The following is a 21,529-nucleotide window of genomic DNA, read 5'->3' as shown; positions in this document are numbered from 1 at the left end:
CTTAAGTTTTAATTTTAACCATAGAATATATAAAAAGGGAAATGTTTGTGAAGTGTAGACAAAAACACTTCGTTACCATATGATGAAATTAACATTCTTCACATGTTTAATAAATCACACATATGGACTTACATCTGGATTTGTTGTTGCAGAAAAAAAACTGAACACATTTAAAAAGGTTATCAAAGCATGTTTATTATCTCTTTGGTTCCATTGTAATGGTAACATCAGACTCTGTGTCATTCAGTGAGGTAGTGAAAACATCTGGCAGTGAAGTTGTGCTGACATTACTGGGACTAGCTGTAGTTTCATTTTCCAGATTTTCCTTTATTTTGAACCAAGGGTCCATCGTATCACTGAACACATCAGAGTCATCTTCTACATCTTCTTCCCCTGAAGTTTCATAGTCATCAACATCATCTGTGGAAAAAAATTATTTAAAAAAATCAGTTCACTAAAAATCACAGAACAATCTTGTCTGGTTTACCTTCATCACTGTTTGTTACATCTGGAAAGTCTTCCTCAGTCTCAGGGACATTCTCTGCCTCCTCTGAGCTGGACAAAACTTCGGGAGCCAAAACCAAAACCTTTTCCACTGAGAACAATTCAAACATGGACTACAAATTGTCACAGAAAAAGGCTATACTTCACCAATTCAGACTTGAATAAGTAGTCTACTAAATATAACCATAATTCAAATCACCTGTATTTTGAGGCACTCCACTTCGCCAGGAGCTGCCATACAGAGGTACATTAAATTTTGTATCCATTTTCTTCTCAAATGGGAGAACTAGAAGTGGACCAACTATGGCCTCTTTGTCCCGTTCTGAAAGACCAAAGTCAGTCTGAGAATACACACTGATATTATCCTGTGGTAAGAACTTAAAACACAAAATGCCACCAAAAAGACTTACCCTGGGCAGTCTTTAATCCACTTCTCCAGAAGGTTTCAGGTTTTGCTACCCTTCCAAGCCCTCGAGGACTGAACGAACCACTCAGTTTGTCTTGTATGAAGCCCTCTTCATTTTGGGTTTGACAATAACCACACAAGTAGTCATTGCCGTCAGCTGAACGCCACCTTTTGTAAATGAAGCACAAATAACATTCCAATCCTCATAGATACACCTTTCCACTCAAGATTCCAGAAAAGCAGAAGCATGTGGAATTTAAATTTTAACATTTTTATGCAGTGTCCTCCAGGCATATTTTAAATAAGATTTTGTCATGATTCATAAATTAAAGCACTGCTGAGAAGGCCGTCTGCTGTACATTTCAGACATAATTTACAAGATGCCACAAGAACAAGACAGAGTGGATAAGACTTACCTTCCATTAATAAAAGTACAAGCTTTATTGGGTGAATCTGCATCATTTACTGGAACGGCAATAATCTGACAGGTGATGTAAAGCTGCCAAGGCAACAATTCAAAGTTATTTAAAATACTTTTAAAATTATAGATCAATCTTTATTCAACTCACTTCTCCTCTGTCCTCATTATGAAACCTAAAAGCATCTAGAACCAAGTGAAGCTTGTCATCTTGGACTCTTGACGAAAACTGGGACCTTGAATTAGGAACTTGGGAGTCGAGCAGGCACCTGTAGGATGAGTGCCACATTGAGCTTTAGGCTCGTCTTTTATAGCCAAGGTTATTTTACTTGCTTACCCATCTTCAATAAAAACATATCTGGGTGAGGAGTGCTCGTCTGGGGTAAGGGTGGCCACACAAGAGCTCAGAAACACCCTGAGGCCCATGTGGTGCCCAGGTCTGACAGACGCCTCAATGGGAATGGGCTCGCCAAGGTAAAACACATTTGAGGTCCTTTTGTAGAGCCAGTCAGCTGCACAGAATCACAGCCATAAGCAATGCAGACTAGTTCTAATGGGCACATTTACACTTACGAGTCATAACTTTCAAAGCAAAGTTCAACTTTTCCATAGTTGCCATTGTGGACACAAAAGGAATCCAGGTAGGAAAGAGTGCAGAGCTGGTTAGACTGTATTTTCTGGAGACAAAAAGTAACAGAGAAATATTACTGTTGTTTGTGAGCTACTATGACCCAGTAATTCTATTCTAAAGAAAGAAAGTCTAAATTGGAGATTTAATATTAAGTGCTGGGTAAAATGTCTGCACCTTTCATAGTGACACTCTATGGGAATGACTGCCTCCTCCATCCGGATCACTCCACCTGCAGAGGGCTCAGGGGAGTAGATGAGCAAGTTTGTGTAGACCAGGGACTCTTCAGTCATCTGCACACAGTAAGTAAAGTTATAAAGTAAGATTTGGGTAACAAACACAAGTTTTTCAGACTAGTTAATTAAACTGTTGTCTTTATGTTCCTATGTCTGAGCTGCCAAATAAAAATGTACCTCACCTAAGCCCCAAAATAACAGATCGTTTCCAGTCATGAACCACCGAAAATAACATTTTGAGATAAGGAGTTTATTATTATTTTTTTACCCAGTGTTTGGTGCCACAGTCCAACAGCCCAGCAGTGATCCTGTATTCATCATTAGAAGACAACACTGGTTTGCAGCGTTCATCATTGTCCACTCCCAGTCGCAGGTCACTGCCCTTTACTGAAGCGCCCACACCGAACAGATCAGCCTGGATCACAATCTCCAGTGAGTCCGGATGGCAGCTCACGGTCACAGACTTGATCTGCTCCCGCTCTTCATCAGCCCCTTCCCGGTGGCCCTGCTTGCTGCCCTGGCCTCCTGTCAGCCGAGGCCTCTCAACCAATGCGTTCTGTTTGAAAGGTTTTGGCGGTGAAATAAAAGGCGGGACAGCATAAAGCTCAGACAACAAAACGCCAAATAAAGCCACAAAATGCAAAGTCCCCATAGATGACATTAAAATAGTAAAGTTTGTATAGAAAACAAACAAAACTGCGTGGCCTGTGGCGCAGTTTAAAGTGGCGCGCGTGCACACCTGCGCCTCCTTAACACTGATTGGCTCTCAGCTTCATTCTCGTTTGAAAGTTTTATAGAAGTCACATTCTTTTTGTCACATTGTATATTATGTTATTTTCCATAAATGGACCGGACATGCCATATATATTTTGATTTTATATATAAGCAGTAAGCTGCGGGGCCTTCAGTCCACACAAAGGAAGACGTGGGTGGCTGACTTGATTGTGACGACAGTTGCAGCTTCCCCTTACCGCTGTGAGTTAAAATAAACTAAACAATAAGAACAAAACGGAAGAGTATGATGAGAAAATAGACAAGGGTGGCCTCTGGCTAAACTTGCAACAGGCCTATAGCGTAATGCGTTTTTGTGCAGACAGATAAATGAGGATGGTACTGTTTGGGATTCTTGTCTTCACTCAAATCTCTAAAGGTAAGAAACAGGAGCATAAATTATATAGGCCTACTGTATTTATTTTTTAAAGTAAAATATTGGCCACTGTGTATCATAAACAAAATGGTTACACTGACATTATTTTAAATGGTTTAAAATGTTTATTATTACTTGTTATAAAGTAGGACCTACATTGTCAGCTCCTTAAAGCATAGGCTTCATTCTATTGTAGTTACATTTAATGTATATGTAGACTAGGAACTGTTGCCTTTGTTGATTCTTGTATTGGCTAAATTGATCTTTCAATCCAAATAGTCCAAATAGTTACCCAATTTGGAAGAGATGATTTACAAGCTTTTGTGGGTTCTTTAATTTTAAATCACAGTGTATTAAAATCAAATGCAGTGTTGTGTTTCAGTTTGTGCAGAGGTGGTGTTTTTGCATGTGAGTGAGAGCCAGTCTGTGGAGCTGTCCTGTCCCATCACAGAGCAGAGCACCCATCTACATTTGTACCACCACAACACCCATAGTCAGAGCACCCTGCTCTCCCTAAGCCGGGGTGAACATCCCAGGGTGAGCCCTAAACACAGAGGACGTGTGGATCTGTATGGTGGTCTCTACTCTGCACAAGTTAATGTCACTTTATTGGACCTGGAGTCTGATGACACTGGGCTGTACCTGTGGGAGATCACAGAGGACAACTCATCAAAGCATTTCATCGATGACCAAAAGATCTTCTTACTGGTTGAATCAGAAGGTATGTGATTAATACATTCCTGATTCCTGTATTAAAGTGACTGTTAAAATCATTACTCTACTGTTAGATTTGCGAGACATTGTACAACCCTGCAGTGACTGCTTTTGGTTTAATATTTTTTTATATAATTGTTCTACAGAGAAGTTGTGCCCATGCTCATCTGTTTATCCACTTGTATTGTTCACCATCTCTGCAGCAACTGTGCTTATTCTGCTCATCATTTGTGGGCTAGGCATAGCACATTTTGTGAGTATTACATTGTACTGCTGTATGTTACTTTTCAGATTAACTTGATAGACCATAATACATTCAATAACATTTAACATTTAAAACATTTTCTTTCTTTAGTGTTATGTTTGTTATAACCAGTATAATTGTGTGTAAAATGTCTTCCCCAGGGGCACAATCCCAGTAGGCAAGCACTCAACCTGCTACCTATTTTTTATTATTTGCTAATACTAGACTATCACAAAAACATACAGATGTCTATTTTTTGGCTGATTCACTTGCAATTTGGCCTTTCTATTCACTTTGTTTAAAACCCCCAAACACTAATATTGATTAATAATGCTTAACAAAATATTTGTTACTTGTATTTGTAAAACGTGGATTTATGTGTTGCACTATTTAGGTCAAGCCTATAGACTGTCCACCCAATCAGCACCATAGGCTTCGAGGTCCTTCTTCCGTTTATATGGAAATGAGCAGGAAGCCGCAGACTGTGTCCGAGAATATCTCTGATCAAATTTCACACCTGGAGGAAGTGTCGTTTCCTGTGTACGCCAACCCAAACTACAGACAACCTCAAGAGAATTACTACGCCTGCCCCAGACAACTGAAAATGGGAGATTAAAAGTGGCTAAAAACAAAACGAAAATAATATACAACAATGTAACAGCCAAGAAAAATGCTATTTTATTAATATTTGAAAGAAGCTCCATAGTTGATGAAAACATTTGTTTCGGTGCATGTCGTAACAATCACATTCTATGAGGAGAAAGATATACAGAGAAAAATAAAACATTACAAGCCACTGACTTTTCATTAAATCTCAGTACAGACATTTTACTTATTATTTCAAAAACAAAAAGGCAAAAAGCAGCCCTAGTCCCATATAGCCCACCCTCTAATATCCCCACATAAACAACTGAGAAAATTACCCTTGAGGGCGACAGGCTAGAATCCCACAGTGCTAGAGTGAGATGCTCATTGGTTTTAGGAATACACAGCATGGTGATGTAGAGCTAGGTCAATCTGGATCAGAGGAGGAGGGGCCAGGAGGCAGAGATCCCTCCAACCCTCACCCTCTCATTAAAAAAAACCCTCACCCCTGCAATAGTGGACCACCTGAACGTAGCCCAGATAAGAGTTCCCCTGACCTGTCCCCTACACTTGTGCATAGTTTCATGATCCTTTACAACCAGCTCAGTGCGAACAATGTTCCACAAAAAGTCTGTTTTCATTCTTAAGTTGTTTTCATAATACACGCTGTGGGAGAGAAAGAGGAAAGAGTAATGCACAATATTCCTGATTCAGTCAGGACGGGACCTCAGGAAAACACACAAAAAAGATTCAAACAGCATTTTGCATGTTACTCATGTCTTTTTCTCACAATCAAAATTATTAACTTTTTAACCTAAAGCAATTTTTATATATAGATTTATATATAAAGCACATTTTATCAGAGTCCAGTATTTGGTTATTACGTAACTGCTACGGATTTAGAAACAAAAAGTTTGCTTTTCTTCGGAAATCCATAACTTTCAGTGCTTAAATTTAAAATCACCTTTTTAAACTAATCATAAAAAATGTACATTAAAATGGCGTGGAGTTGATACTCTGGAACCCTGGCCTTCCTGAGACAAGATCCACTTTTTGTGTGTGCAAGGTAGTGAGCAATATATATTTTTTTCAGTTTTCATATATAATGGAAAATATATAATAAACATAAAACATACAGGCTTTAGAAATTAACATTAACACAGAACAAAGTTGTAACAGAACACACTGTTCAATCCCAGAGCTTGAAAAAACAACCATCTTCATTTTGTGAAGTTGTTGCACTTTTAAATGGAAGCATTTGTCCTTTTTACAATCCCATTGTTAGACTTTGTTTTGTGTTTCATCTCTGGAAAAATATATTTACGTAAACCGTCAGTGGCCTTTCAGGAAAACAAAGAACATGAGTCAGTTGAACAAAAGTGACAGAACAAAAGCTAACAACCAAAAAGGTAGGCACCTATGAAAGAGCCATCACAGCCCAGGCTCAGTCTCCTGTCCACCTTCACTCTCCACTGCTAAGATTTGGGAGAGATGAAGTCCTTCTATCCTTACTATGGCCACTGGTCTGCAAAACACTTTTTTTGCTGCATTTTTACATAGTATTTGATTTTTTTGTTTGTTTTGTTTTTAGTCTGAAAATGGTGCAATACTCAAATATGATCCACACTTTCTTGGATTATTCCACAATGAAAGCCACTAAGGTAGATAAATGTAACATTTGTAAAACACACTTATTTTAGTCCTTGAGTAAACTTTTACACATGAACTGTCCTGACCTCCCCATAGTACTTGTATCATGTTGTTCATTTAGCTGAATCGGGCAAGGCTGACACTCAGTGCAACGCTAGAGGCTAGTAACAATTAACATCAGAATATACATTTGACAAGCAATAAGTAAAACAAATAAACAAAAGTATACTGTATTAAACTAAACACATTGCGGAGGTCCCACCGCAGTTACCCACACACAGACATTCATACGACATACAGTACACGCAGTCTTGTGCAAACACTCAAGATGAAAAATCGACTCTTTGTTTTCTGTAACACTCGCATTTCAAATTGGATTCACTCTGATACTATTAAAAATCTCTTAAGTTTATGAATGAGACAAAAAACGACTACAAAAAGTGTTCACATTACATTATTGGCGCTTCTTTTGATTCAAGTATTTCGTTCATTATTTTGTATTACTCTGATATGTTGATATGAACTTTGTAGGGATTATAATGTCAGGGAGCGGGCATTGACTAAGTGGAAACAGAGCCATACACAGTGTACTATGGTGGTGTACTGTGCATGAGCTTATATGTGCATATTCAGCCTAGGCCTTTTGAAATTTGCAAATTAAAATCATTCTGGCCCGACCCTTGTCTGATCAGTGATTGATACGCATCTAGCACTTAACTTCTAGATGCTTTTTGAAACCAAGAGACTAATGAAATAACATTTAATTTTCAACACTCAAGTCCAAAGTCACTTTACACTCAGTTTCTTAATTCAAGTCCAGTGTGGAGTAAATGCAGATTTCATGAATAGACACACACAACAGGCAATAGTGATTGTTTAGTCGAGTCTGGCGCGACTCTGGAAGAGGGACAGGCCCCAAACTTTAAGACTTGGTACCAAACTTAATGTGTTCTTGTTTCTGCTGACAGCTTAGGTCTGACCCCAAAGCCAGCTGTTTTGAAATGATTATGTGATGACCTTCATATTGTAGGCCCATACACCCTGATTACAACATTCCCTCCAACGGGGGAGAGCTCACAGGGAAACACCTTAGCTTTGGAGGGCACAGCGGAAACAACATTTTTTCAGTTTTTGCAAAAAACTTTGATGATGAAAAAAGATAATGTTTTTGGTTTTTAGAAAGATGTACCCGATGTGATCAATAAACAGTGCACAGACACATACAGGGACCAGCTGGCCCCAACTTCTGCAGCGTTTATGTCCACTAAAGTGTCAATCCCCTGACAGTGAGAAACCAGCACCATAGGCTTGTCCTGTCTCTTCTCCTTGCGCGTTTCTGCCAGAGCTTTGTGCATACCCCGCAGACAAAAACACACTTAATTCTTCACTAGGATACTGCCCGGTGGAAGTACAGAGAGGAAAAGCCAGTTGGCACAAGACCTCAAAAGTGACTGTTTGCCAACCAACAACGCCCCCAGCAGGTCATTAGTGTTTAGTAGCCGTGTCCCCCACATTTGATTCGGAGGCCTAAGGGAAGCTGCCTGGTAGTAAAGGTTAAAGAAGTGGACATTGGCAGATGTGGAGCATGGCTGTGAAATTTGAATGGCTGTGATTGAATCCCTCCTTGATTTTGCATAGATCTGGAAGGCTGCTCTCAATCGAGGTGGTTGAAACTAAGCACTCCCAGAGTTAAAACATAAAGCACCACTGTGGCTGTGCCCCATCCACTATAAAGAAGGTGCACTCACTCTGTGGAGTGGAGACCTTGTCCTGCATGGCACAACGCTTAAGAACCAAAAGCCTGTTTCTATTGATATCATCAGTGTCTGTATGGGCTGACCAGAAGCTGTACCTCTAAACCACACACTGGTTCTGCTGACAAAGCAGACGGGGGGCCTGGGAAATCAAACTGAAACAGCATTTAACTTTAAAACTATACCATCAGACTAATGCAACTGCATCAGCCAACTTTACAACAAAAAATGTACACAGACAAATGAAATAAGTACAACACATCAAGTGCCTCAGCATCAGGCTAAAGTGATCAATGCAGAAGTGAGAGAGAATGGAAGAGGAGGGTGGCGCAGTAGTAGTAGTGAGCTGCTCTTGGCCTGGAGGTCCAGGGGAAGATGGGGAGAAGCCAGTCTGACAGGGGCCTGCAGGGAGAAGAATGAGGGCCGCAGCGGAGCAGTGCACTCTGCAGCAGACAGGCACTCAGTGACCATGATATACCACAAGTTGGCAGGGCCTCTTCACAGAGAGAAATCAAAAAGGACAAGAAAGTAAGCCCCCCTGCAGGATTAAGTGGAACGTTTCCAGACACCAAGGCTAGAGATTTGATTCGAGAGAATGTGATGTAACAGTGATATTTACTTGACAAAGAGCATGGCACTCCTCATCAGATGAGTCAGTTCATTCTTTGCATTTCCCTTCACTTTGCTACCATGTTAAGCATCCTTCAGGTTCTCACAGACATGTGAGATGAAGGATAAAAAATCCTTACATCCAAGTTGAGTAAAAAAGTATAGAAGCCACTGTAAATTGCTTTTTTGTTGCCACGGACACTTCTCCTTTCTTCAACATGTTGGCATTGAAGGTGTATTAGCAGTGATGCTCTTGCTAAGTGCTATGATTGACCACATATTCACAAACCAGTATCTTTGTTTACAAATAGCTATTGATGAAAATTTGGATAAAAGGAAAAAAAGGTATTCTGGTCTTCCAGGTTAATTTGGTTTGATGCCATTTTCCCACACGCACACACATGTACACACACGCCCAATCTTCTCCCCCGAACTAGTCACTGGCATACATGGCTGCAGAGGGGGCTGGTCCAACAAGTGCTTTGAGTTACCTTTGTGTTTTAGGCAGAATATGTTTTAAGACCAGCCCCTCGCTGAAGCCCCCTCACACACAAGGGGAGAGGAAAGGTGTTAGTGGCAGTTTTAAGGTGGGGGCAGAAATAGTTTGCAGTTCAATCATTCCTTGTAGTATTCCTCTTCTCTGAGAGGTGATGATGGGTTGCATGGACGGTAAAGTCTGTGGCTTATATTGCACATCACATGAAATGGTGTTTTTGTTGGTGGAGTGAGGAACTACGCACCGACTTGAGGTTATCCACAACATCAGTGAGAGGGTCAAAGACTGAGACCAAACTGCAGGAGTCCTGCAGTGGATTGAGGTGCATTAAGTGTTTGTCTTTGCAGTTCACTTGTAATAGCAGTGGTTCATTCTGTTGTCCATCATATCCACATCTGGATATGTAATGATGCCACCAAGTAAGATTGAGACACATGTGAATAATATAATATTCTTAGCTTTGTTTGCAATGGAAAAACACACTAGAAAAAATAAATGGCTTGAACAAAGCGAACAAAGTTGCATCATTCCCTTTGAGCATTGTGTAATGGAGTTTGAGCTGTGGTTATTTGGGGTAGTCTTCAGCAGCATTGACTCTCACTCAGGTTTCACTGGCTCAGAAATAAGGGTGTGCACGAGTCTATATGTTTCTTCACCAAGTACAGAGTGAACAAGAACAGAGCAGGAAAAGGTTAAGGCTAATATTAGTGCTGAGAAATACAGATGTGGAGTCCAAACTGCTCTGATTGAGGGGAATGATGCTTCATATGGATCTCTGAGGTGCAAGTTTCCACATCTCTTACATTGCGTTGCAAAATTCACTTTCTTTGTATCTCCAAAAATAAAACCTCAACACTGAATAAAATATCTCAATGAGAAAAAAAAGTAAATTGAGATGTTAAAACCAGGGGGTAAAAAGCAGAGGACAGTGAGCAGCAGTGATCCCTCTCCTTGCCCCTCTGTAACCGTATATCACACTGATTATCTCCACACTGATTTGCAAACTCATGTTTTCTTGTGAGGGCTACATAGATTCCCCACTAAGCAGGTCTCCAGGAAGCAGTGTATTGATTGGGGTGGGGCTCCCCATCACACGAGCCTCCTCTCCGCTAGGAGGACCCCACAGGCTGGAATACTGCTGTACACCTCCCCAGAGCAGCTCTCCTGTTTTAGCTCCTCCTGTGCCCAGAGCACCTCCACTCCCTGTGCCTCCACTGTTGTTATTCCAGTGCGGAGAGTGACCAATGGGATGAGTGACTCCTGAGCCAGTCCCGCCCATCCGTGTTTGATTAGTGCCAGGAGTGGCTTGCCAGCTGGTCGTTCCACCAAGTGACTGGCTCTGTGCAAAGAATCGGTTCACTTCTTCCTCTCCAGCAAACTCTGCCAAGATGGTGGTATTACCAAGCACACACCTGCCAAAAGGACATATAAAATGCCTTGAGTAATTGTTTTTATTTCATCAAGACACAAGTTGCCATTTAATAATCAAGAACATACATGTGAAGAGACTTCTGAGCTTTGGCAGCTTCATCCTTGGAGTTGTAACGCACAACAGCGTTGCCTTGTGTCAGGTTGAGGTGGAATGTGATAAGAGGGCCATGCTGCATGCACAGTGTCCGCAGGGTCGAGCCATCAATCTATAACACAGGGAGCAATGTGTTTTCAGACAGTTTATAACATCTTGACTTAAATTTTAGCCAAGTGGATAAAGTGTAAGTATAATGATATCCCTCTTTACAGTATGCAAGACACAGTAGAATTGTACCTGTGGAGTAAGGTTCCTAAGAACCAACCAGCTGCTGGTCCTGGGGGAGCTGTCGGTGCTCCATGTGGTGCCTGCTGTAAATGAAATGCAAAAGGATGTTATAGTATCTTCACAGCCATGTCATTGTTCCTTGACTGTCATTTCAATTTTTATATTAGCACTGTGACCTACCTGTGGTGTAGGAGCTGCTCCAGCCTTGACCCAGCCCCAGTGTGGTGCCAGCCCATGTAGCAGAGGGTTTGTTGTTTGTAAGACCGGGAGGAGGGCGGCTCGGTGCTGCACTGCTGCTTCTGGGTCCTTGTGGGACCTTCCACAGCTCATGGGACAGAGATGCCTGGCTGTGAGGTATGGGGCCAGGTGACCAAGTTGATTTAATTTCTGACAATTTACCTGCAAAAACAAGGGTATTTATACAAGACTGTAACTAGAGGTAAAGTTCTTATACTCACTTTCACATTCAGAGAAACCTTAAAACATAAAATACATATGTATGTAGGGGCCGGGCAATATGCAATCATGTTGAAGAAAATTGCAAAACAAATATTTTGCCATATTTCTGACCCCTACATGTATGTTATCCCATTTCTTACACGATGGGAGGACAACAGAACGAAGGGGAAATAAATGCATTAGCAAATGAAAACGAGATCTTTGAAGTGGCACGACAATTTAATTAAATGTGGTGTAACGCAAGGACAAGAGAGACATTTTTAGAAATAAAATAATGGTTTTGATGAAACCTGTGTTTGGGTTATATGCAAACTGTGTACCTGCATCGTCCGCCTCCGGGGGCGACAGACTGAACGAGCTAGTGCAAGCATTGACTGGCCAATCAGTGGAGGAAGGTAGAGCCTGAGATGAATTGGGAGAAGAGCCTAAGCAGATACCAGCAACACAAAAATAGACAGACAAAAATAAGGAATGGTAGCAGAGAGAAATGAAATAAAAGAAAATACACATGGCCAATGACAAACTTAACCCAAGTAGAAAAAGACAAAGTAGTATAGTTAAAATAGAAATGTAAATGGGTATGAAATATTAAAGCTGTTCAAGGAAAAGAAAATCCAACCAAATAGAAGAGTACCAGCTGCAGAATCAAGAAGGTTGTGCAAAAAAAGCCCAAGCGCACTGTGCAAGTTCTGACTGAGAGAGTGCTCCCATGGGAAGCTCGGCCTGAGCTCACCTCCACTTCGGTCCCGCAGCAGGTAGCGGTTAACGTCCTGGATGTTGGTGTTGATGGTGGGCCCACTGGGAACACTGCCAGGAGTCACATTTGGGTCTGTCTCAGGGTCAATGTTTTGGAGACCTTTCCAAGGTACTCCAGGGCAGAATTCTGAATACATTATATTATTTTATTTTTTATACTTTGTTTTTGTACACTTAAAAATAAAGTTTTTATGAAATTGTGACTGACCTGGTGGCCAGTTAATATTGGTCCCATTGGCCATCTTATCACTGCTACCTTTAGGCGGCCCCCAGTTGTCAGGAGGAACCAGAGGGCTTGTGGGAGAGTCTGAGTTTGACATGAGATTGTAGGGGCTGAAGGAATCCTCCAACTGTGGAGACTTTCCAGGGGGACCCAGATTGGCACCTAATGTGAAAAGGAATTATTATAAATTCAGCATAAGGCCTTTAAAATGACAATAGTTACCATGTTATAAAACACTTGTGGTGAAAAGGGACATGAATAAACATTTTAGTTGCTCACCATGCTTTCCCAGGCTGGGCTCTAAAGGGGAGGATGTTTCAGAGATACTTTCAATAGAGTTGGCATGTGTCCACTGTGAAAGGCGTGATTGAGGTTGGGGAGATTCCTTCAAAGACAGGCCTCCCACTTCTAAGCAGTTTACATTCATATTTGAATTCAGTCCAGCTGAATAAAAACAACAACGGCAAAATAACGTTTGAAATGTAAAAAATTTATAGAAATGTAGGGAAATATAAAATGTGGTTTATCCTTACAAAGAGAGTAGGGACTGTAGGTATTAGCCGATGACTGTGGGTCTTTGGTCTGCAGGTCAGAGAGACCAGGAGCCTGGGGGTGACCTGGGAAAGAGTCCAGGCCGGATTTGTTCCCTCCAGGATGCATGCCAGAGTGGGCTGGAGGTGGCTGCTGCTGCTGCTTCATTAACAGGGCCTGTGCCAGCTGACGCTGGTGCTGTTGGATCTGTTGCTGCATGTTATTGATTGTACGGGCAACCTGAAAGACAATTAATGTGAACTTTAAAATCAGGAATAACTGCTTTCAACCAAAAAAATTTAATATTGCCAGATTTCTGATGGAAACTTACTTGCTGCTCTTGCTGTCGAATGGGGCCAGAAACATTGCGTTGGGCTTGTAACATCTGTTGCTGAATTTGTAAACGCTGGTATGCCTGTAAAACAGGTCAGATAAAGGATATATATATATATAAATAAATCAGTTCTATACAAAATTGCTTTGTGGTAAAACACAAACAAAACAAGAATGCATCATAAACATTTATTAAAAATGTATAATAAAACATCTATGTTAGATTAACTTTCAAATATGGCACACAAAAACTTTTCTTTCTCAATGAAAATTCTTTTAATTGTATTATAATTATATAATTCCTTTTTGGTTCCACCTTGTTTTGAAAGGGAAATATCTATTACATAGTAAATGCAGTATGTTTATAAATATGCACATTTTGACAGACTGAACCAGCTCAACTCAAATGAAGCTTGCGATGCTAGCAGTTACAAGGAATTTGGAGCTAGAATCTATATTATGAATAGGATTTTTTCTACAGACAAAATAATGGAAAAAAATACCAGGATGTAGAGTGGGTTAATACAAACATTTTAAGACCAAAATGACAAGGCTCACTGCAGCAGTTCGAGAGAGGGGCAACAATATTTAAATGTAAGTCAATGGGAAACAGTGTCAGTAGGAGATGGAAGAGTTTTCATGCGATCTTTCCATTTGGAACACGGTGACTAGCGCATTAGCCATGTCCATTTATATATACAGTCTGTGGACTGAGCTCACCAGTTGCAGCTGGTACAGTTGATTCAGGAGGGTCATATGTTGAGGGTTTATAGGTGAGGTTAAAAGTGCAGGATTCAGACCAATGTTTTTTGCTGCAAACTGTAAGAGCTGTGCTTGAACCTGTAAAAACATTATTATTATGGGTTAGTTTGACTTAAGGTATGGTGTACAGTATTCAGCCCTGTCATACAGTGTAATACCTGAGGGGACAGAAAGGGAGGCACTTGAGCACGTAGATTGGGCTGAGAGGAGCTGAGCGGTGGCACAGGAGGCTGGGGAGGGGGCTGCATGGCACGGCCTTGTGCACTGCCACCACCAAACATTCCACTCTGCATCTGCCACACAAACAAAGATAATGAGACTTTGCTCAAGCAAAATCTACATTAAACACAGAAAATATTTTTTTTTCTAAAATGCTGTGCGCACCTTATCCATGAAAGGCAAGCGGGGGTCTGTCACAGGGTCTTTGGACAGAAGCTGAGGCCGAGGACAGTTCATGGGTTTATTGATGAGCCCATTGTTATAGTCATGGCCTATGCCCATTCCCCGCTTATCCAGCTCAGTCTTCTTCTCCAGCAGGGCACTCATGGCCTGGTCCAGGTTCATGTTGTTGCTCTTCAGTGCCTCCTCTGCTGGATCTCTCTTTACAGACAGACAAAATTTTGTAAAATTTAATAAATGTGACGATAAACTAACCATAACATTAATGTAAAATTATGTAAATATATTTTATAGTACAATAATTACTCACTGGAAAGCCCATGTCCGTCAGCTGTTTGATTAGACGATTCATTATCCAGGCATCTTCTTGCTTACCTGGTACTTTAACCTGTAACACACCAAAAACATCAACTATAAATGTTGCATGTACTAACAATGTATCAGTATTACATAAATAAAACTTCCATATTTGGAACTTACTTTTGGGGGGGCCTTTTTGGATGCATTGCCCCAAGAGTTGCATGAAGAATTACTCTCCTGAGAAGCAGCACTATTCCACATATCGCCATCGTCAGTGTCCCATTGACCTCCAGACAGGCCCAGCTCTTCTCCTCCGCCTCCCCAACTGTCTTGCATAGGTTTTGGAGCTGAATAAGAAACAATACCAAAATTCTCAGACCAATCACTTTCCCAAATGTCCACTAGAGGTCAGTGTCAGCTAATATTTCAAAGCCTCAAGTGACAAAGGTACTAAGGTCTATGAGATAATGTAATATAAAATAAATGACGTTTTAACTCCTTACCAGTTTTGCAAGATGCAGATGTCATATTTGAATTGCCCCTGCCATACTCTGGGCTGTTGTCTCCCCAACCACCACAGGTTGGTTTGCCCCAAGCTGAGGTCCCATTGTCCACACTGACTGGAGAAGGTGCATGTTCTCCCCAAGAGCTCTCTGATTTTGGGTGGGAACTAGGCATGTCTCCCCAACCTGAATGATAAACAAGGACACACTAAAATGTGTACAACAAATGCAGACATAGAATCTGTCACTCTTTTACATCAATAATTTCCCCATATTGTGGAGGTGATACTTATTCATTATCAATATTGTTATTAACACACATTTCCACTTACACATCTCAACATAAATATGTAATTAATTTTACATTCTTGCTGGGGTTTGCTTTTTTAAGGGAGGAAATACCATTTGACATTTTGAAACTAATGGGTCAAATTTGGCTGAAAGTTTCTCATCTATGCCAGATTCATAATAGCCTTCACTATGGAAGGTTGTATCCTTAGGGATGTGCCAAAAATATTTGTCACTGTCAGTGTAATGTAACCAGCCCTTCTCCCTAGCACAGAGTACAATAATAAACAATGTTCATGAGGTTTTCCTAAGAACATTGTCTGCATGCTGTGAGTGGAATGGGTCAAGTGCACAGAATCAGGAGGTGCCTGTCTTTCTGTTTCTCAGGGACTATTGTACATTTTGACATATGACTGTTTCAGTACAGTCAATACTGCTTTGATGCATCTCCTATAACCTGTCACAGCAACTACACACATGACTGAGTAAGAAAGACACTCATACAATAAAACTAGCACTAGCACGGTTTAACTCATTTGAATAAACAAGTAAATGTAAATCCTAAGAGAGCAAAGTAGGTCAAGATTTCTTCTTTAAGTGGATCAACAACTTGAAGCTTAACAGTTCACTGGGCTCAGTGCCTAATCAGCTTTCATGTTTAACACTTTAAATTTGTGAAGACAGTATGAATAGTATGAACTAAACAGTACATAAAGATGAACTTAGCATCAATATACAGGAAAAAGGACTGTATTTACCTTGAGCTATGGGAGGGCCTCTGTTGTGAGGTAGTACAGGGGGTTGTGGAGCAGCAGGGTCCATAGGGCCACCAGTGAGGCCTGGGTTTGGAGGGTTTTGACTGTGGCTCTGTAAAGGGGGGCCATGATAGGGCTGACTGTGAGGCTGTGAGTGGTTGGTGTTGGACCCCGGTGTATTATTTACGACAGCATTAGTTTTATTCTGGGATACTCCTGGATTGTTCCGGTCCCACAGGTTGACACTTTTGTTGTGAGCACCAGGATCACCCCAAGCAGAGGTCCCATCATCAATCTCCATTTTACGTCTGATTGAAGGAGGAGAAGGCTCCTCCCAACCTGTGGGCTCAGTGCGCTCCTGCTTTCCACCAGACCAGCCAACAGACTGCTTGACTGGGCCTGTTCCTCCCCAGGAACCCATAGCTCCACCACCACCAGGACCCTCATTAGATTTGCCTCCCCATCCTTGAGGTGGTCCACTGGGGCGCGGACAGGCAGGTTCTCCCCAGCCTGCGTTTCTTCCAGTTTCAGAGTTTCCAGGACCGGAAGTTGATGAACTCCAGCTTCGTGGACTTTCTTTCCAGCCTCCTGGCTCTCCATCCCAGGCAGCATTTGTCGGACTCTTTTTGCTCTCACTAGATTCTCCCCATTCTCCTGTATTACTGCTCCCACCACTATTGCCCCAGCCATGAGATGGTTTGGGTTGATCACCCCAACCTTGTGATGCAGTTTTGGCATGAGACTCCCAACCAGTAGATTTCTCCTCTACCCAGGACTGAGTTCCTTTTTGGGGCATATTAGTGTTTTGGCCTCCTGGTGTGGGGCTGCCCCAACCACTTGGCCCAGCAGGTGGTTTGTTGTTGTTGGGTCCGTCTCCCCAGCCAGACGTGCTCTGGTTTGGAGCAGGGGCACTTCCATTCCAGCCTGAAGCCACTGGAGGAGCATGCCCATCATGTTTACTGACAGAGTCAGTCCTGTGGGATGGGGCTATGTTAGTGGGGTGCCCCTGTGTGTCATTTGAAACAGCCGGCCCTGAGCCCCATGAATCGGGACCTACATTTTTCCGTTTATTGTCCTCCATGTCCCAAGTGGTGTGTTGGCGGACCGGGGTCTGACCCCAGCCAGTATTACACAGGACACGAGGATCCAAGTCCTGGGAGGGAATGAGAGGAGCTGGATTATCTCTGGATGAACGGTCTCTGCGTCGGGGATGCCCATCCATGCTGTCACTGCTCCCCTCACTGGCACCAGCAGTGCTCACAGCTCGACTCCAGGGATTGGTCTGCTGATCCTGGGGAGGAGAAGTGGGAGCATCCCAGCCTCCTTGGGCATCCTCACTTTTTGGCTTTCCCCAATCCCCCCTGGGTGGTTCTGCCCAGCCTCCAGAGGTACCTGCTCCACTACCTCCACGGCTCCACCCCGAGTCCCAGCCATCTTTAGATGAAGGTGCATTTGAATCCCCACTTTTGACCCATGTTGAGCTGGCATCTTCCCCATTAACCTGTGGGCCTTCTTGGTGACAGCCAGCAGGTGTATTACCCCAACCAGACAGACTGTGAATGGGGCTTGGGGGTTCCTGCTTTGAAAAATTTGGTCCATCAGTTTTAAGGTTCTGAGGTTCTGAACTGAAAGACACATTCGTGGAGGGAGTGGTTTTTGGCTCTAAGCTGTCAGAGGCCATGATGCCACCCCAGGCGCTGCTGCCCCCTGTAGGGTTACTGTTAGTGTTGGCTCCAGTGCAGGTGCTGGTCTGGGTAGATGGAGGGGGAGACACTGAGCTGGCTCCCCCTGAGCTGCCTGCCCCGTTGCCAGCCGCATCATGTCCCAACATGGGCCAGGCTGATGGGTTGGCATTAGGGTTTAAGTTCAAGTTAAAGTTAGTGGTGGAAGATGAGGATGAGCCCCAACCCCGGCTGCTCCCAGTAACTGGGCTGTCACCCTTTCCCTCGGTCCCCACTGAAGACTGAGGGGGGCAGTGGGGCGGTCCAGACCCCCAACTGCGATTGGCTGTCACCTGGCTAGAAAGCATGCTGGTTCCAGGGCTGGGCCCACTATTGGTCTTGCTGCTCAGGTGGTTGGCAGAGAAGTGGCCAGTTTGGCTGTTAGCCCCTGTGGCCATACTTGTTGTACTACAAATACTACTGGTTTTACTGGTCCAGTGACCAAAGTCAGTGTCCACAGGGCATCCTTCGGGAGTGGCCTGCCTCTGTCTATAGGATGTAGAAGGCCAAGCCTCAGTGTCCTCCTGGTCAATGATCAGTTGATCCCAGCAAGTGAGATTGTTTAAAGTTGCAACACTTGTGGCACTCCTGTTGTTTGGCAGTGGGCCCCAGAGGGGATTATCATACTGCGCTCCAGGCCCACTCTGTGAGGGCAGCTCTGAAAGAAACAAATGAGACAAAATACAATAGGTGTAAATCTTAATGTTAATTCTGCTTCATACAGGCCATTTGGCATATAACTTTTAACTTAGGAATTATTTCTGAGTTCATGTTTAGTGCCCATTGCCTACTGTTTTAAGAGCACTAAACAAACACTAAACTAAATATAATCACAGGCATATTTTTGATAAGGAAAAGTAACATACTTGGAAGTATGTTAATATGCAAAGTTTGAATACCCAATGCCCAGCAAACTGTACTTGCTCTAAGTAGGTGCCCAATTAAGCTGTTTTAGAAGAGAGTACTGCATAGACAAACCATATGTTCTTAAATCACATTTTTGCCCATAAAGACACCTCACAAAAGAAGACATCGAGTGAGCAGAGAAAAGGACAAACACAGCATTGTGGCTCAGAAGCGTCACTCTGCTTAGAAGTGCTGGACCGCCATTTTCTCAGCCCTGAACCAAAGCCAAAAAGACCTGAGCAGCGAGTTAAAGCTGCAATTCTCCCATATTTTATTCCCCTGACCTGCCAAACCTCAAAAATGCACAGATTGTTGCAAGCAGTGTAGCTATCTTGAAAGGTAATTGCATAGAAGGGGTGCAAAACTGAAGGACAGAGCAGTAAAATACCTGAGGAGAGGTGTCTGCCAACCATCCTGCGCAGTTAGGTTACGTACCACACAACCATCCTTTTCTCAGAGCATGTCTGCTGTGCACACCAAGCTTCACAAATATAGCCAAAAAGTTGCACAGCTCTTGCACGACATGAGACAGCCCTTCTCTCCTCCTTCCTCAGCCTCACTCTCAGTCCCTCCCACTAACAGCGCTACTGCCTCCCCCTGGCTTTATTTATATCTCACACTGACGGAGGACATTCGCTCTCACTGGAAAAAGCTCTGAAAAGGTCTGTTTGGAGGAGGTAGTGTGTCAGAGAAGTAGAGATGCACAGTATCAGCATTGGAAGTGAATGTTGTTAAACAGCAAAAACTTAACCCATTCAGCAAATAAGAACTAACAATAGGCCTGTATCACACTTTAAATTTGTTGTCATTATAGGTCTACTAAACTGAAAGATGTCTTGACTCTTGCCCATACCAATACATTCCAAATGCTGACACAAATCACAGATCACTTACTATTATAAGGTTAGTACACAGGATACAACAATAGCAAAAAGTAGAATTCACAAAATACAGTACATCTAAATGGAAATAGCTGTATTTCAATTAACCTTGGCATAGACAAAACTAAACAATGACCTGAAGTTTGATGAAAGGCCTGGATTACATTGTGCTAAGTTAAAGCAGCCTGAAAAATGGGGCAGTCTTGGATCAAGGATGGTATTGTTTACAAATGTTCCCAGCGCCCTCACAACAATACAATAAGTCAATGTTTGGTGGAGAACAGAGTCCTTTTATGGCCCAGGCTGAGCTTGTGTGCTGCTCCATGGCAAGTGAAGTCATCTCATTCTACTCCAGATCTCTGTTAACACTCAGTGACAACATTACTCAGATGTAGTTATAACAATGGACAAAAAAATATTGAATTTAGACAAACTATAGGGGACAAGACAGTTTGTGCTCTATAGACTATGTGAACCTCAGCTGGAAGAGTCCTGCCTTTAATGAAATCCCTTTGGGGATGAGGGACTGGATGGTACAGCGCTGACAATGCTCTCTGCCAGCCAGATGAATGAGCACTCCAACCTTACTGCTACCTTTTTATATGCCAACTGTAAGAGAAATGTTTTTGGTTTTTACTCATAAGAAATACACTATTAATAGTAGTGAGCGTTCAATAATTAATAACAAATAGTATATAGTAAATAAATGCACCCGCCCTCTTCCTTTTTCTTGAATTATATTGAAAGAAACTTTGGGTTTTTCTATGCACTCAATCTCCTGTTCATTTCTGAAAGGATAAACCAGGCCAAGGGTTTCCTCCAGAATGCCTATCCTAAAATAGCTCACCCTCCCATGCCTTCTCCACTTGAAAGGGTCCGTGACTGTCACACAAAAGGCAACTCTATGAAACTGCGTTACCACAGGAATAATACAACAGAAAAAATGTGGTACATGTTTACATCTGCAGTTGAAGTGATTCAAGTTGAAGTAATCCTGATCACAAGAAGTTCACAGAGGCACAGAGAAAACTCTAAATACTCACTGGTATCTATTACAAGCAATTAGGCCATACACATAACTCTCCAATGACTTTGTGTTACTTGTCTGGACTAGCAAGTATAAAAGAGCTAGAAATGTACAAGAATAAAGCAAATTCTTGGTTGTGGAGGAAATACCTACTATGAGACATCTGCAGCTTTACATTAGTTAGCTCTTACTTCAAAAGTGGTCTAAATATAGCTCTGTCAAGATACCAGGAAAGTAAATATTAAGGGCTGTGGCGGAAAAGAGTGTTTATGTTTATATAGCAAACTAAACTAGGTTAATGGGCGTAGAACAATTATGTGAGGAGGAGGAGTGGTGCGTTTTGTATTGCATTAGAGCCAGAGTAGGTGAACACAACAGACCTAAATCCTTACTAAATGTCCCTCAGTCTACCAGTGTCACCACACGTTTGAAAGAGGCACCAAGAGGCAGCAAAACTGTGCATGCTTGCCAGAGAGGGGCGGAGAGAAATGCAGCTTTTACCGTAAGTCATGAGTCACTACAGCCCACACAACTGGAC

General features: G+C 42.3%; 3 protein-coding genes across 6 annotated transcripts; 1 reads left to right on the top strand and 2 right to left on the bottom strand.

The window, feature by feature from the left end:
- Positions 1–175: 175 nt before the first annotated feature.
- LOC110171089 (zona pellucida sperm-binding protein 3-like) lies at positions 176–3,014 on the bottom strand. Of its 2 annotated transcripts, XM_020936775.2 has the most exons (10): positions 2,461–3,014; positions 2,134–2,249; positions 1,902–2,005; positions 1,666–1,840; positions 1,480–1,597; positions 1,327–1,409; positions 915–1,078; positions 704–826; positions 488–595; positions 176–420 (listed from the first exon to the last, which is right to left on the bottom strand). In XM_020936775.2, the coding sequence occupies exons 1-10, from the start codon at positions 2,851–2,853 to the stop codon at positions 197–199; spliced, it is 1,608 nt and encodes a 535-aa protein (XP_020792434.2). In that variant the 5' UTR covers positions 2,854–3,014; the 3' UTR covers positions 176–196. The 2 variants fall into 2 exon arrangements, with proteins under 2 accessions (XP_020792434.2, XP_055008296.1); XM_055152321.1 differs by lacking the exon at positions 176–420 and having other exon boundaries at positions 488–617; positions 2,461–3,012.
- Positions 2,952–5,093, top strand: LOC129408569 (uncharacterized). Of its 3 annotated transcripts, XM_055152322.1 has the most exons (5): positions 2,952–3,167; positions 3,286–3,342; positions 3,722–4,060; positions 4,200–4,306; positions 4,692–5,093. In XM_055152322.1, the coding sequence occupies exons 2-5, from the start codon at positions 3,294–3,296 to the stop codon at positions 4,911–4,913; spliced, it is 717 nt and encodes a 238-aa protein (XP_055008297.1). In that variant the 5' UTR covers positions 2,952–3,167; positions 3,286–3,293; the 3' UTR covers positions 4,914–5,093. The 3 variants fall into 3 exon arrangements, 2 of the variants coding, with proteins under 2 accessions (XP_055008297.1, XP_055008298.1); XR_008632013.1 differs by having other exon boundaries at positions 2,952–3,342; positions 3,709–4,060; XM_055152323.1 differs by having other exon boundaries at positions 2,952–3,342; positions 4,257–4,306.
- On the bottom strand, positions 4,953–19,624 carry tnrc6c1 (trinucleotide repeat containing adaptor 6C1). The gene is made up of 18 exons (XM_055152320.1): positions 19,472–19,624; positions 16,460–18,835; positions 15,414–15,599; positions 15,091–15,257; positions 14,921–14,998; positions 14,596–14,811; positions 14,370–14,504; positions 14,170–14,289; positions 13,448–13,531; positions 13,119–13,356; positions 12,865–13,029; positions 12,571–12,747; positions 12,340–12,489; positions 11,927–12,031; positions 11,328–11,546; positions 11,157–11,230; positions 10,889–11,028; positions 4,953–10,803 (listed from the first exon to the last, which is right to left on the bottom strand). The coding sequence occupies exons 1-18, from the start codon at positions 19,494–19,496 to the stop codon at positions 10,416–10,418; spliced, it is 5,043 nt and encodes a 1,680-aa protein (XP_055008295.1). The 5' UTR covers positions 19,497–19,624; the 3' UTR covers positions 4,953–10,415.
- Between the last annotated feature and the right edge of the window lie 1,905 nt (positions 19,625–21,529).

The sequence above is a fragment of the Boleophthalmus pectinirostris genome, unplaced genomic scaffold (assembly GCF_026225935.1).
Source record: "Boleophthalmus pectinirostris isolate CB_2022bp ecotype Guang Dong unplaced genomic scaffold, ASM2622593v1 HiC_scaffold_17, whole genome shotgun sequence".
Lineage (NCBI taxonomy): Eukaryota > Metazoa > Chordata > Actinopteri > Gobiiformes > Gobiidae > Boleophthalmus > Boleophthalmus pectinirostris.
The sequence above is the reverse complement of the archived record's forward strand: the minus strand, read 5'-3'. Positions and strand labels throughout refer to the sequence as shown.